Source organism: Phalaenopsis equestris, unplaced genomic scaffold, assembly GCF_001263595.1.
Source record: "Phalaenopsis equestris unplaced genomic scaffold, ASM126359v1 Scaffold000610, whole genome shotgun sequence".
NCBI classification, from domain to species: domain Eukaryota; kingdom Viridiplantae; phylum Streptophyta; class Magnoliopsida; order Asparagales; family Orchidaceae; genus Phalaenopsis; species Phalaenopsis equestris.
The window spans coordinates 270,369-287,843 of NW_018165050.1; the positions used below are offsets into that span (position 1 = coordinate 270,369).

The window sequence follows — 17,475 nt, forward strand, 5'->3', positions numbered from 1 at the left end:
TATATATATATATATATATATTGAAAGAAGTTCTTTGGTGCTTTTCACTTTTATTACCTAATATTAGTTTGCATATTTTGATGTCGCCAAACCTATTGAACTTGAACATAATGCATATCGATGAAGAAAGCTGATTACGAAAATTTAGATACAATACTTTTGTTTGATTTTAAAACTGAAACAGTCAGCCATAACTTGAAGGATTTTTTTTTTTTTTATGATGAAAGTGTTAAGTTGCTTTGAGGTGTTTTTATAGCATTTTTATTGTCACATCAGGCTTGAAAGACAGTAAACCCCGACAACATGACATGTGTTGAAGAAGTATATAAAATTTCCTTCTATTCTTAAAATGAGAGTTTGTATATAAATAATATGATCGACACTATAATAATTGAATGGTATATAAACCTAGTATTGCAATGCATGAGAATGTTTTTGATGTGTATGAAATTGTGCCATCTGTTGTTGGGGTAGAAAATAATTCTATTTATTTATCTTTTCTTGTGATGCTTTTGTTATGGGCCTTCATTAGGCTTCTGCCACTTATTTTTGTGTTGATACTTGAAATTATTCTCTTGGTCAACTATAAGATGCGGTTGATCTTAATTCTTAAATGGGCAATCATCGATCTTATGATTAACACTATAGCAATTGAAGTATTTGTCAATAATCAGGTTGCATGTTACTGAATGCCATTTTCTGCAATAAATACAGCTAGACTTGCTCTTTGATTTCTGTAAATGCTGAATCTGATGTTGCTTCTTCTAGAAATTCCCATTTATTTGTGTGTTTGTATTCTTCCACTTTCCAACCCGCTATTTTCATAGGCTTTGGTCACTATTTCATGAATAACTTGGCCTACTGGCTCCCTATAAGTGGTACATTTGATAGGGGATGAAAAAATCTGAGTTATCTTCTTGTAGGACGAAAATAAAATGATAAATCTTTTGATCCTCTCATTGGCCAGTAGAAAGAACAAACCTAACAATCTTGATAGACTGGCTCTTGTATTCCCAAATGATCTTTGTCCTTTGCTCTAGTATATGAATTCATTCATCAGCACAGTGCGGTTCACCATAGGGAAGCACAACTTTAACTCTAGCCTCTTGAAGTTTGCTTAACGGATCAACACACCCGATTCTCAAGTCTTGTGGCGGTAACTCTCCCACCATCTGTCGGCCCTTTGGTGCAGCCAGAATTTAGCCTTGTCCTTCGAGGCACCTTATGCTTCGAAGTCTTTTCTTGAAATCATGGAATCAAGTGCCTAACTTGATAGGGCTAATCACGCCTTTGGAGATAGGAGCGTGTGTTTTTAGGGATTAATCCATCATTTGATCCATCATAACCACATTAGCCATCACCACCTACAAGATTTTAATTGTAGCATTAATATATGCGTCCATGATTTTATATATTTTTTGAAATGTTAATGAACTTTGAACCGATTGATTTGCTTGATTTTCAATGTTGGCAACTAATTGTACATGCTGGGTCATTTGTGATGTTATTTGCAATGGTTGTTAGATAGTCTGCACTGTTTGCGTAATTTGTGTTGCAATATTTGCCTGTAATGCTTGGGTGATATTCTGTGTCACCATGTTCACTAGAGTTTCATATTGAGGGTGGGTGTTTCAGTAATCTTGATAGATTAAGCGGGATGAACACGACAACAATTTCTAAGGATTGGTATAGCCTCTACAGTGGCTCTTGGGTCTTCAGTTGTGTGCGTGACGATGAAACTTCTTGTCTTTGGAACTATCCTATATAATTAAAAATTACACAAAATTGAAATATACTAATAACTAGATAATTACATTAATAATATAAAATATAATGATAGTCATTATGAAAGTAACCTAAGATATTATATCCCACAACCTACTTCTAAGAGAATTAGGAATATTGAATACAAAACACGACTTTGATACTACTCTGTCAGGTCCTGTGTTGCCTGCATTTCGAACTCGGGTTGTGATATTTATATACAAAAAAGAATGGTTTAGTTAATATGCTTAAGCTATACCTTCAATGATCAGGACAATTTCCCTTACTAGAGCAACAAGAAAAGTTCAAAATCAAGCTTAGGGAAGATTGAGAGAAACATGACATTTTTGTTGTGGCTTTATTTTTATATAGCCAGTTAGTCTGTGAGTCTAGAAAAGTTGGACTAGTTTACACTGTTGATGCACTACATATCTCAAAGTATCACAAAATGTTTTTCACTACCATATGAGCAAATTTAAAATTGGTCAAGAATGTTCGAGTGCATGCATGTGCCTGAAAGTAAAAGTTTGTGGGTGGAGAGTGAGCTTTTTGTTGACTGGATATTCTCCTACTTTGGTGGTGTTTGTAATGTTTTTTTTCTTCACTTATTTCATATAGCTTTAGATTATACAGAAAAACATGTCATAATCAGTTGTGGGAGTTCATATAATATGTTCAAGACCATTGATTATAGCATTAGTGAATTTTGGTCTTATTGATAGTTCTTTTTTTATTTTTTGTCTAAACTCTTACACGGTAAATATTGTGATTTTTTTTCTAAAATATTGTGTTTATTTGCTATTTATTACCGATTGAAGTATTACCAAACTACGCGCAGTAGGATCAACACAAACTTTTTTTTGAATTAATCATAATCATCATTAGACTTACCCTAATTGTATGGGGTTAAGTTTATGAATTCTGCTTTGTTCAAAAGTTGTATTGCAATTTGTGGTTCATTTTATGATACATAAACTAGTAGGAAAAACAATGAAAAAAAAATAAATTTTTATTAATATATAAATAAGAATACAACCCAACTCAAATAATAGGTGAATCCCCTTGCTAGGGATGTAGGGAGATGACCGAAGGCGGTGGTGGCGTCGGCGGGGTGGTAGGTCGAGATGGGAAAGGCCGGGTGGTTGTTTGGTTAAGTTGTGGTGGTGTTTGGTTGGTTGTAGGTAGGTAGGACCGCAAGGTTGTGGGGGAAGTAAGAGTGGCAGTAGAGTGGTGGAGGCCTATATGGGGGTGGTAGGCACCTATGGGAGAGGTAGGAAAAGGGTTCAGTGAAAAGAAGCGAAGGAGATTGGAAGTTTACAAAACCACTTCAGAGTGGGATACAGCTTGAGCACCACCTGTCTTCGATACAACCCTAACAAGAGTGAAGAGACTCCAGATAAGAGATTAGAAGACAACTCTATTATAACTGCCTCCTACACACAGGGGTCAGCTATTTATACCATCCTACTTGTACACAAAATGATGGATGGTGGGAATGTAAGAAGTATCCAGAAGAAAAGCTCTTCCAAAAGAAGACGGGTGTGGACGATACGCAAATCAACCCCTGGATCGTGAGGTTTTGATATCCGCTTCCTTCTCCTTCATGCGGGATCACAATCCCGTCCCGCCCCGTTGTTCCGCAAAGCTTCACGAGTCCTCTGTTTCCCGGGATTGAAGTGCCCCAAAGCTTTGGGGCGCATTTAGCGCCTATGTCAGTTTTTTGGGGTTGGAGAAGTTTCGACCTCTTTTGTTGAAGCTCTAGGTTCTTCAAAGTATGACGTCAAGTTGGCAAGTTGATATGGTAAGCGTTATCGTTCAGCTTTTGAATTACTCTGAAGGTCCATCTGCTCTTGACTTAAGCTTCTCGAATGATCCTACGAGAAATCTTTCCTACTATAACCGAACCCATAGGAGGTCGCCTTCCTGAAATGTTACTTTCTTCCTAGATTTATTTGCCCGTGCCTAATATTTGTTGTTCTGCTTAGCAATCCTCTTGCCAACTTCTTTATGGAGCTTTTGAATGTCGTGAACTCATTTTATGACATCCTTGCTGGTTTGTGAAGATGGTAGGACTGACACCAACTCCAGTGGCGTGAGTGGATTGTTTCCGTACACAATCTCGAAGGGAGTTCGGGTAGTAGTCTTATTGATGGATCGTTTATAGGAGAACTAGGCTTGAGCTAGGATAAGATTGCATTGTCTTATGTTTTTTCCCATGAAACATATCAAGAGATTGTTGAGGCTCTGATTTACTTCCTCTGTCTGTCCGTCTGTCTATAGATGAGCTGCCAAGCTGAATTGTAGTTTGGTATGAAGCTTCCGTACAGTGTCCTCTAGAAGTGGTTCAGAAATTTGATGTCTCTATCGGAGCTGATGGTCTTAGGAATTCCATGCCACCTTACAATCTCTCTGAAGTGGGTTATCTTAGAGAATCTGTCTACTACAACCATTAAGGAGTCTTTGTTCTTTTGGGTGCCTCTGGTATTGGAAGTGTTGTGTATAATCTGACATTCTGAGCACTTTTATTTGCCAAATGACAAATCCTGCATTGTTGGACGTGTCGTTCTACATCTCTTGTCAGTTTATGAGGGCGAGGGTTTTGTTTCTACCGAAATTACCTGCTTGTCCTTCGCTGCGGCCTTCTTGGACAATGGCCTCCCTTAATGAATACTGGGGAATGCACAACTGACTCTGATGGAACATGTATCCTTCTATACCGTAATATTTCCCTGTTGGTTCCTCCTGACATTGTTTCCTTATGTTTTTGAAATCTTTGTCCGTTTCATATAGATCCTTTATGACCTCAAAGCTCAGTGAATAATTGTGGTACCTCCCAGCTTTCTTGGTTACATCGTCCAGTGCAGACACTCAGATGGATTTCGTAAAGATAAAGGGAGATAGTGCTGAAGTTTCTGATAAATCTTTGATAGAAGGTTGTCATCTCTTAAATTTGCCCCAACTCGGTGAATGATTTTGGTACGTCCCAGTTGATAATGACCTCAGCATAGTGAATAATTGTGGTACCTCCTAGCTTTCTGGGTTACATCGTCCAGTGTAGACACTCAGATGAATTTCGTAAAGATAGAAGGAGATAGTGCTGAAGTTTCTAATAAATTTTTGATAGAAGGATGCCATCTCTTTAAATTGCCCCAACTCGGAGAATGATTGTGGTATGTCCCAGCTGATAATGGCCTCAGCTCAGTGAATGGTTGTGGTACCTCCCTGTTGATAATGGTCTCTATCTTTACGAGATCCATTTGAATGTATGCACTAGATGATGTAACTCAGAAAGCATAATTGGTATGCATGAAGTGACATTTCATTGGATGGGCGTATAGTCGCTTGCAGTACCTCGAATACTGCATTTAAGTGATGCAAGTGATCCTCCTTTGATTGGTTGTATACTAGAATGTCATCAAATTAGACAACGACAAACTTTTCAGTGTGAGGTCGGAATACTTGGTTCATTAATCTCATGAAGGTGCTAGGTGCGTTCGACAAACCAAAAGGCATAACAATCCACTCATATAGTTCATCCTGCGTCTTGAAGGCGGTCTTCCGCTCATATCTTGGCCTAATCCGTATCTGGTGATATCGGCTATGCAAGTCAATCTTGGAGAAGATAGTGGCTCCATGTAACTGGTCTAAGAGATCATCCAAGCGGGGTATGAGAAATCGATACTTGATGGTAATCTTGTTGATGGCTCGGTTGTAGATGCACATTTGCCAAGAACCATCCTTTTTGGGCACCATCGGGTCGGGACTTCATTTGGGTTGTGCTTTCTCTGATTAGTCCTCTTTAGTGGCGGTATTCACTTTGGTAAGTTGTCGATCTTCATACTCCGCAGGTCTTAATCTGTAGGCTGGTTATGTTGACAATACAGATCCTGGTATAAGGTCGATGGTGTGTTGAATGTCTTTTTAGTAGCGGTAATCACTTTGGTAAGTTAACGATCATAACATTCTGAAAGTCCTGTATCAATAGTTGTAGTAGTGTTGGTACCTCTCTTTCTTCCTTGTTTCCTTCCAGGAGGATTAATGCTAGTTTTATAGGCATTTCTAACTGACTGCAGGAAAGTGGTACGATGAGCTAATGACGTCTCTGTATCGCTCCCTCCTTTTGCATTCTTAGCAGGTTGTAAAACTATATGCTTCCCATCCTTCTTGAAAGGATAATTGTTTTTGAACTTGTTGTGTTGACTCTTACGATCAAATTATCAAGTCCTACCTAACAGAATGTGACAGACATCCATAGGAATCACGTAGAACCACACCTCTTTGTCGAGCTAGTCTCTGATGGAGAAGTCAACTAAGCACTGCTGATTCACACGTGTCTCATTGCCCTTCGCCGGCTGGGTAAGAGAATATGTCTGGGGATGCTTCTATGTGTCCAATCCTAACTTTTTTATCATAGCATGGACTCCATGTTCTCACAGCTCCCACTGTCGATGATTAGGTTGTAGAGCTTCCATTTGACGACGCACTTGGTGCGAAAAATGCTATGCCTTAGCCAAGGTTGGACCCGCTCAGGCTCGAACTGCAGTATTCACCGAACAACTAGTACTTCTCCTTCGTCTCCATAGAGCTGAAACTCTTCTTCTGGACTCTCCTATGATTCCTTATCGACTTCCTCGACGATGCCTTGATTTGTGAGTGTGACGACTCGACTTGTTGGGCAGCTGGCGACTATGTAACCATAGCTGTGACACCGAAAACACTTTCTGGCTAGCAATGTATTGGAGGAACTGTCTTTCTCTTGCTACTTCAGCTTTGATCTGCTCAATCAGTTCCTTGTCCAATTTTGTTATTTCCTTCTGATGCACCCTTGTCGGCTGTAGAAGTTGCAGGTGACTGTTTGGCTGAAGGTGGTGGTCTGACGTACGATTGTTGCCTGTTTTGCTTTTACTGCCTTTTTACCTTCAAGGCTAGTGTCTAAACATCCCCCAACGTCCAGTCTGGTTGTTGTTGTACCACATTGCTAATTACGGACTTTAAACTCCCGAGATATCTAACGATCGTGTGCTCTTCTGGCTTTGTCAGTTCGTACTTTAGCTGCAGGTGGTAGAACTAGGCCTTGAACTCCTCAATTGATAGATCTCGTTGCTGCAAGTTGTGTAGTTTTAGAAACATGTCTTGGCAATACTGTGGTGGGAGGTGTTTTTTCTACATTGCCTTCTTCATCTTCTCCCGCTTAGTTATTTTTCTCATTTCCTTCTCTCTTCCTCAGCCTTTGTAGATTTTCCAACCATAAGGAGGAATTCTTCTTTAGTTTAATTGCAGCTAGCTTGACTCACTTGTTCTCTGGTACGTCTTTATACTCGAAGATTCATTCGGCTGATTGCAGCAAGTCGGTAAACTCATCGGGTTCCATGCCTCCCTCAAACTTCTGGAGGTCTATCTTGATGCCAAAGTCCTACAGACCTCCATTAGAGGCCTCTTCTCTTGGCGTCTTTTGATATTGGATACCAAAATGACGTGGTCGATATTCCTCGTCATTGTGATCTTCCCTGTGGAATGGATGCATCTCCTTGTCCCTATCTTCTCTTTGACTTTCTCGGTCACGATTGAAGGTAATTTTTCTTGGTTTTCGTCATCCAGCTCTGTTAGTCTCCATTGTAGACGACGAATTTCTCGTTGAATTTCTTCTCGGGTCGAGTCAAGTGTACGTTTTTGCAGTGGCATGACTAGGGTTGAGAATCGGTAGGAAAAGAATTGGTGGATGTGGCTTAGGTAGGGGCGGATGTTAGGAGACCCTATGATATGACTAGGGTTGAGCTAGCTCTGATATCAAATGATACCGGAACTAGTAGAAAGAATAATGAAACAAAAACAAACTTTTATTAATATAGAATAGGATTACAACCCAACTCAAATAGAAAGAAAATACAATAATAGGTGAATCCCCCTGTTAAGGATGTAGGAAGATGACTGAGGGCGGTGGTAGTGTCGACGGGGTGGTAGGGCAAGATGGGAAAGGTCGGGTGGTTGTTTGGGTAATTTGTGTAGTGTTTGGTTGGTTTTAGGTAGGTAGGACAACATGGTTATGGGGGAAATAGGAGTGGCGGCAGAGTGGTGGAGGCTTATGGGGGTGATAGATAGCTAGGGGAGAGGTAGGAAAAGGGATCGGTAAGAAGAAGCGAAGGAGATTAGAAGCTTACAACACCACCTCGGAGCAGGATACAGCCGAAACATCACCTGTCATCAGATACATCCCTAATAAATAGGAATAGACTCTGCACAAGAGATTAGAATTGTCTCCTACACAAAGGGGATAACTATTTCTAGCCCCTTACTTCTACACAAAAGGATGGAGAGTGGGAATTAAGAAGTATCCAGATTCCAGAAGAAGACTGGTGTCGAAGATACGCGAATCAGCCCTGGATTGCGAGGGTTCGCGATCTGCTTCCTTCTCCTTCGCTCGGGATCGTGTTCCCGTCCCACCCTGCTGTTCTGCGAAGCTTCACAGGTGCTCTGTCCCGCTGGATCGAAGCGCCTGCGTCATTTTATTAACTTTAAATTTTTGTATGTAATATGCTTAACTTGACCATCTTGGATATTTAACTAGTTTTCTTTATCAAATCCAAGGTTCGAAGCTTTTAGCATTGTCTAATATATGAAGTTATGTTTTGGTTATTTTCCTACGATTTTTTTTTTCCTAAACCACAATAATAATAATGCAATTTGGTATGCCATGTTTATGTGTTATGTTAAATTTTTTTTAAGCTTATGATCCTAAATTATGTTTAAACAACTTTGAATCACGCAAAATTGATCCTCTCCTTCCCACCCCGACCAGGCAAATGCGTATAATTACGGGCAACCCATCTAACCTTTAAATCGACTATTTTTTTTCTTCAGCCTTGTCCATCACTTTTTTTTTCTATTTGTTTTTGTACCTTGCTTTTAAACTAATTTATCAGATCACAAAACACCTTTAACAGACCGCCTCGCTAAGATTCTCGAATTAATTTTTTCATCCTTTCTTTCCCCTCTTTTTTGCATAATAAATCACCAGACAACTTTGGAGGAAACTTGGGAAGCACTCTTTACTAGCGTCAGATACGCCAAACATTTTTCAGGCAGCGTGTGTTTTCGGCATGTGATACTTTCTCCTTTGGGGTATGAGACAGCAATGTTCAAAGGTTTATCTGAATCATTTACTTGCCAAGGGACAACAGCAAACTATCTCAGAGCAAACCCCGAGAACCAGAAAACAGCCAGATTATCTGAATTTGGGGAGATGATCCGTGCAGCTTTTGGTCTTCCAGCTGATGAAAACTCACTAAAGAGGCCATCCACAGTCCATAATATCCTCTTTGTCCGTCGTGAAGATTACTTAGCTCACCCTCGTCATAGTGGAAAATTGGAGTCTCGGTTGACTAATGAGCCTGAGGTTTTTACTGCAATACAGAATTGGGCAGCCAACCACACTAAATGCAATTTGCATGTTGTTAATGGAATCTTTGCTCATATGTCGATGCGAGAGCAAATCCGCGCCATTTATGAGGCTTCAGTTGTTATAGGGGCTCATGGAGCTGGTCTTACACACTTTGTCTCAGCAAGATCAAAAACAATTTCTCTTGAAATAATCAGCGGCCAATATCAGCGTCCACATTTTTCATTAATTTCTCAGTGGAAAGGACTAGAATATCATGCAATTAACCTTGCTGGATCATATGTCAGACCTGAAATGGTCATTGATGAGCTTAGTAGCATAGTGAGGAGCCTTGGATGCTAAGAAGAGCTATGGTTTGAAACTTCAGTCACACCAAATCTCACATTAGCTGCTAGCCTTTTGTTTTTTGAAAATTTACATACATACTACTTAATTCCTATGTATTTACATATCTAACACCTAAACTTCAAATTTTACATGTATGCCACCTCACCTATGCATGAAAAAGGTTTATTTGATTTCTTAAATTTAAAATACTGGTATTGTTGATGTGATATGAAAGATTTGGATGGTATAAATGTGAAAAATAAAATTTAGGCGTTAGATTTATAAATACATAGGAATTGGGTGGTATGTATGTAAATACCCCTTTGTTTTTATCTCACTAAGAGACTGAAAAGTTTTCTGAGATTATAACAGGGTGTTTACCTTTGTATGCAGAAATGGGATTAATTCTAGAATCCCTTTCTGAATCCCATCTAAATTTATGACTCCGGGAAGTGATTATGGTCTAAGCATTGTGTTCAAGAGGTAATGCCATTATTAGGATGAAATAAGATCATGACTTCAGAAGGCAAGTTCTGGTGGTGCTGCCTTTCTGTCTACGAGAGTTTATTTAAAATTTTGAGAAATGAGATTTCCTGTGTGGAACTTATTTACCTTGTTTTATATTTTATGTAGCAGTCGGTCATCGATTTCATCTAATGTTTAGATGAATTGGTAGATTGTACCTGGCTGTCCTGGTGATGAATTGAATCGATTGATTTTAAATGGCTTTATGCGAAGGATAACAGTAGCCATTTACGTATTTATGTAAAGATTATGTGTTTTATGTTAGCAGGTTTACTGAAAAGTTCTGCTTTTTGTTGCAGATATGTGGTTAAATTCATGAAATCAGTGCAAAAGTTTATTCTCTAGAATTTTTTTATTTGTCTCTATAAGCTGTGCATTAGATGGCTACTGGTTTGTTATTCTATGTATTGTTGACTCAAGATGATAGGACCTTTGTCATATTGTATTACTACAAGATTTGAACCTGCTGCTTAGTACCTGAATCAACTATTAGGAATAGAGTTTACGCTTAAAATATTATTGGCAGGTGCAAGCTGGTTGTGTTCTGCAATTTTGGAGGGGAGCGAGAGAGAATTTATGTTATGATCCTAACATTGATTTTATATTTAGTTCCAGGGAGGGGGTAAGGTACAATGCGATGGCCGGAGAGAGATTTTGCTCTTTGATCCTAATGGTCTTTGATGAAGAAGCATAAATAGGGACATAGTGAGTTATGTTACCCTAATGTATTATGGAGAGGGACATGTTAAAAATCTGTTGAATTGGCTCTCTATGAATAATTTCTCTTATAATGACTTTCTTAGGTGTTTATTGATAATAATGATTATAATTATTGTAGAAAATTAAACAATAGAGAAAACTCATAAGAATTCTATAAATTATTCTTTGTACAAGAGGTGAGTTATATATAGATATTCAGTAGGAATAAATAAAAAAAATAGAAAAAATAATTAAGAGCAGATGATCCTATAGGAAAACACATTGAAATCAGTGGGTCATGGAGACACAAATCCAATGGTGCAAAGCCTTAATCTGCGTGACTTAAAATTTCTTTTCTATGATTGCAGAGTGAGCTAATAATAATAATAGTTGTAGTAGTAATAATTATAATCATAATATATTAAAATTGCTATCTTTGTACCTCTTATGCAATTAATGACAATTATAATAATTTGGATTTTGATATTTGCCACAATGATCAAGAAAATAATTATGCTATCAATTGTTCACTATCATAGTTGATTGCGGTGTGAGATACCTATACAAGTAGTAGAATTAGAAATTGAGAAATATGACACTCAATAGGACACAATGGAGAAAATATATTTATATAGCCAACCCCACTTAGTAGGATAAAGATTTGTTGATGTTGTTGTATTATTATAAATCATATATGCATTGTTCTCTTCAAATACATTGTAAGGTATACATCAAGTTTGATGAATACATAGTTTGTTATAACTATATCAAAAGTTATGTGATGTAGATCAAGTCTATTAGATTTGGACAGCTGGATGATAACTAATACAATGAGGGATTTCTAGTGGCAACAATTTTTCTGGCATGGTGTCTCCGTTAACATTCACTTACAACATGACGGTTGAGTTGGTAAGCATTAACTTGGTGCGAAGTAGGAGGAACCTTGTATTGAGTTGGGCCCTTGTGAGATATTAGAAGTTTGATCTTTTATGGAGATGTTGTTTTTTATGCAGTCACTAATAAAGTGACAGTCTACCTCTATAAGTTTGGTTCATGTGTGGAATGAGAGATTGCTGGCCAGTTGGAGGGACGATATATTGTCACAAAAGAGGGGTGTAAAGAGGGGAGGTTAACACAGAATTCTTGAAGAAGTTGATGAAACCATATAAAGTAAGTGGTTGTTGTAGTGATGGTATCGTACTCGGCTTCGGTAGATGAGCATGTTACTGTAGTTTGTTGTTTTTTGACATACCATAATGTTAAGGTATGACTTAGCAATGCATAGTGACTTGTAATGTACTTGTGGTCAGTTTGATCTCCAGACCATTTAGAGTCGGAATAGAATGTGAGGTCATCATGATGTATTTGTAGGTCTATTGTGATAGTACTTTTGATATATCAGATAAGGTGTTTGAGTTAAGTGAAGTGGAGATTGAGAAGGTGATGAAGATGTTGACAAAGTTTGTTTACAATGTATGCAATATTCAGATGAGTGATGCTAAGGTATTGAAGGAACCAATGAGGTGACAAAATAGTTGATTGTTGTATTCTTGCAGGTTTTTGGTGGAGGCGTGGTTTTGGATGGGTTTATAAGACGCCATTCTAGCTTGAGAGGGAATTTGAATGTCGAGGAATGTGATGATGGATTCAAGATGTTTATTTTGAAATGTCTGTTGTTTGTGAACAAGAGTGGCCATGGATGCATGTTCATTGCTGGTCAGGAGAATGTGTCCAAACGGATGAGTTCGTATATTTCAATTTAAGGATGGTTGTATGTCATTAGGGAGGGATCTTCTGCACTGAAGTTGAATCCAAGTTGTTGATGCTCTGAGGAGGATGTGGTTTATCATTGACATGAAGATTATTCGAGTCCAAGCCTTCAGGTCAGGAGATATACAATCTTTCATTGAGTTTGCCCTGAAGGAATGCGCTGGAAACATTGAGCTATGTTATTAACCAGTTGCGAATGGTTTCTATTACCAAGAGGGTTTGAATTGTGGGCTTTTTAGAAATGGGGCTTAACCTTTATGTAAGCCTTGGTGTTACTTGTAGCCTTTAGCTACTAGGCGTTCTTTGTACCATGCAACTATGCTGTCGAAATTGCTCTTTGTGTTGTTTGCTCTTTTGTTGTCCATGATGGTTTTGATAGGGGAAAGGAGGAACCAAAACCCAAGTTCGTTTGTGAGAGAAGTGCCTGAAATTCTTTTGACATGCAGATCACCAATTTAGATCTTTTGCTATAGTAGATTAGCAGATTGGGTCTGTTGTGGAATGTTTGATATTATGGTTAAGGTAAAAAATTTGTTTCAATTTCAGTTGTTGAGAGTGAGTAAACCTTTTTATTTCTGGGTTGAGATTTGATGTAGATGAAGCTAAAATGGGTGGGTGAGTGGAGGGTTGTTGATGTTCTGACAAGTTGTGGTGGATTGGTGGGTTGGGATTTACATGGTGTGGGTGTTGGGTTAGATTTGGGTTGGTGGAGTTCAGACTCCACGGTGATAAGGGGTGGACAGTAGAAGGGTTGTGGCTGTCCGGTTGAGATTTTTTGCAGGATATAAGAGTTTTGGCATGGAAAAACTAAGTTAAGGAATCAAACATGACGATATATGTTGGTCTAACTTGTATTGGAGTTGTAACATTTATATCATTTGTGAAAAAGTGCATATCAGATGAATATGCATGGGATAGATTTTGGTGATTGTTTATTAGATGTGATGTGTGTTTGTCATGCATGTATGTTGGTGATTGCATTTGAGAGGTTGGAATGGGGATTTATTATTGGTATTAGTGAAAGTGGAGAGCTGTGGAGACCCGGCTTCTGTCATGCAGGTTGTTACAACGGAAGTGGAGTGGTGTCCCGTGGCAGGGGAAATGAAATGGACCTATTATGCCCCCTTAAACTTACAATTTGGTGGGCAGATTGTGAGATTGCTCCAAAGTCGAATAAACTGAGTGGAAGTGTGACTTTTAGTGAAAATCTCTCCCACTTGTTCTTGGGAGCAAATATGAGAGATCTGAATTTCACGGGAGAAAATTTGATCTCGTAGAAAGTGATAGTTGATTTCTATGTTCTTGGTATGAGCGTGGAAGATCGGGTTGAGAGCGATGGCAATTGCGGATTTCCCAAGCTCTCTCTAGTGTATCCACAAGAATGATATCATCAACAAAAAACATACACCAAGGTACATTCTCTTGTAAATGTCCAGTAAGAACATCCATAACTAAAGTAATAATTAAAAAAAAAAAACTTCAACTTAAAACCAATCCCTGACTTACCCTAAATTAGTTATATACATAGTTAAAGTAGGATACATACTTTCCTCAATGTATTCTAGTTGGAGTGGAGCAGAAAGATGAGAACTACTGGAGTTTTGGTGGTCTCTGTAAGACATGCCTACGTTACCATCCCGACTAGCTCTAATGGCGACTGTATTGTCAAGGTTCCTTCGGGAAGGCGATGGATTTCAGTGAACCCGTGAGGAAGAAGGAAAGGGGAGAAGGAAGGGGAGAAAAGGAGTCACGCGCGAGGCTTTCGTGCATAGGGGGAGACGAGCGAAAGGAGGAGACAATAAGAGAGAAATAAAATTTAGTTGAGCGTGCATCGGATTTGCATAAACTTTTTTCGACGCTAAGAAGTAAAGTATTTGCGACGTTTTTTCAACGTGATGTTGACGCAAAATTCGTAGAAAATCCAAAAAAAGTTTCACCGTTTGCGGAACACTTATACCGACGAATTGTCCACCGTAAATCAAACATTAATTCCAATACAAATATCATAAATTATTTTTCGTCGCTTAGCAGCCCCAAATCCAAAGCTAAAAGTTGCATCGAAAATATCCGACGCAAATATCACACGCTAGTTCTATCAACTCCTATACTGTCTCTCAAGAAAAATCTTCTGAGATCAACTAACCACCGAGGAGAAGGCTATCCTTAAAGAGCAGATGTATATCTATTTATGAGCCGTTTGACACACATGTCACCATCTTTTCATTGTGATGTCACAAACATACTTTGTATTGCTTGTTCTATGATTTAATATTTTTATCTCTCTATGTGGTCCAATAATGGTGGAGGATAATCTATTGGGCATATAAAGAGATGTGCTTTCCTACCTTTAAAAGGATCTGGAGCAACTTTATCAATATTCATGGATGATTTGATTCATGATCTGGATCATCATCTCTATCATCTTCATAGCCGATAAACCCTATATGAAAATGACCTAAAATAATTAAACATATAAAATTAGACTAACAATTATTATCGTAGTTTGATTTATGTAATAAAAATAAGTATTTTCTTAAATAAAGAAAAAAATTGCAGTATTAGGAATTTAACACGAATTGATTAATATATAATAAATAATGTTTGATGAAATGTTAAAAATAGATTTGTGTTATGTTTCTTAAAAATTTTGAAAACTATTTTGTATAAAATACACGTGTGCGGCGTCGCGCACACACATATCACAACCATCATTTCTTAGCTTTTCTGAAGTTGAATTTATTTTATAATGATTGGCTTAACTTTTACTGCAACAACAGATGTTAAATGCAAATTCAATTTGAAGAAAAAAAAAAAAGAAAAACTATCAAATGACATTATACTGATTTAAGAATTCAATCCAGGATCAATAATTAACAAAAACATGTACAAAATAAAACGTTCCTCCTGGTCTCATGTAATTTTACCCACTACATGAAATTCAATGATTCTTATTTTAAATTGAAATAGAACTGAGAACTTGGATAAAATTGTTACAGACAAAAAAAAAAAAAAAAAAAAAAAAAAAAAAAAAAAAAGAAGATAATTTTCATTGATGTATATTATCAATTGCTATAACAACTATTGAATGGGTTTTCTTTTCCCAGAAGATTATAAATAAACGCCTATATAATCGTATGTGAGATGCTTGAATCAATGATTAATTACTGATATATTTTGAAAAAAAAAATACTTAATAGTATGATAGTAACAAGATTATACATAACGTTTTCAACACATTAAGACTTAAGAAATTACATGACATTCTTATTTATATAACTTTTTGTAGGTAAAAATTTTTATTTTTATAAACTTTAATAAAATAAAATTTAAATCCTCTTACTCGGGATCTCAAATATGTATGATAAAGTTAATATATTTAAAATTATTAACATGTGCCTTGGTAGAACTTGTCTTCGGGTCATTTATACTGGAAAAATTATTGCATATGGACACCGCATGCAAAGATGCATGCGGTGTCCGATCTACGCGGTAGATCACGGCGATCTACGATGAAGATGCAATCAAATTTTATTAAAAAAAAAAAAAAATTTTAAGTGAGGCCACTGAAATACATCCTCACCGTAGATCACACATACATCTCTGCATGCAGTATCGGTATGCAATAATTTTTCCATTTACTGAGATGGATTCTGTCAATTCTAAATTAAAACTCATATGACAAATTACATCCTCAACATCTGCGATAACAGCTCTGTCAATTCTAATTGGACAGGAATACGCAAGCACGAACATGAAAGTAAGTCTCGCCCCACTCGATCTGGCGTCAAACCTATTACTTCCGAGACGGAGATGGAGACGGATGCGGATATAACTACAAGCGGCTCTCACGTTGTGTTGATGTGTGAATGCTGTAGACTACATGCAAAATGTTTCTAGACTGATTCGAATTTAAAGTTTTGGTTCGAAGTTATTTATTTATTTTCTTAAATAGAATTTAATCAAGCTGTAGTTGAATTTGATCAATCAAATATTGATTCTATGCTTACTGATTATTTATGATTTATTTGAGTTCGAATAATTTAAGTAAACATGGGTGATTTTTAAAATATTTTCATCACATTCTTATTTCTGGTAATATAATAATTTTTTTTTTATGTTTAATAGACTATAAAAATATTGATATAGTAAAATAGAATAAGTAATAAATAATAATTAAAATATTTTTTATGCATGCTGGAAGGTTTACAACGGCAATGTTTATTTAGCGTCTTAGGGTTAAACAGAAATCCTATTCACACTCAGATAATTTAAGAGAAACAAGAGAAAGCTCAATTTTTTGTGTAAAATCCTGGAAAACGAAAAAAATCACAGGGCCTAGCCCAGTTCAAATAATCAATTATGAATGATGAGTACACAAGGTTGCTCTTTTCTTGAATTAGGGAAGATTAAGTTACAAAGTTTATCATTGTAAGTTTTTAATCATAGTTCATCAATAGTAGTTGTATTATGGTCGTAACATATATAGTTAGAATCAACGGATTCAGTACTGTGCCAAGTCATATGTTGGGTTGTACGTATGGAAGCAAAGAATCTCTGAAGATGAGGTATGGCCAAAACATAAAAGAGACACTTGTATGGAGTATTTTTCTGATTTTATTATTTCTCTTCCTTTGGTTGAATCTATCTGCACTACAAAATTAGCAAGTCATCTCAACTGCATCGGTCTTATTTATCACAGTAATCGATATTCTAACATTATAACCCTAACTTTGAAACAAACTTACTCGTTTTGTACATTAACTTTCCTGCATAGTAAGTCTCTTTAAATAAAGTTGCTACCTAATTGAATGTTTCTCTGGGCATGTTAAAATCAGATTCGATGATCAACATTATCAGGCCACAAATAACTCTATATGTACAGTGCAACTATCCCATAAAGGTTATTGTGAAGTGTTCAGTAAGTCGTAAAACTGTTGCAATTTGTTATTCAGTGTTTTAGGTTCATGCTACACGCTTCCAATAAATTAGCTCTC

The 17,475-nt window shown here is 37.1% G+C and overlaps 1 protein-coding gene across 1 annotated transcript in view; it reads left to right on the forward strand.

Moving 5' to 3' along the window:
* LOC110029936 (beta-(1,2)-xylosyltransferase-like) overlaps positions 1-9,616 on the forward strand; it is a 15,922-nt gene extending 6,306 nt beyond the window's left edge. The window contains exon 3 of the mRNA XM_020732433.1: positions 8,780-9,616. Coding sequence (XP_020588092.1) covers positions 8,780-9,502 — 723 coding nt within the window. The 3' untranslated portion in view covers positions 9,503-9,616. The remainder of the gene's footprint in view (positions 1-8,779) is intronic.
* The last annotated feature ends 7,859 nt before the right edge of the window (positions 9,617-17,475 follow it).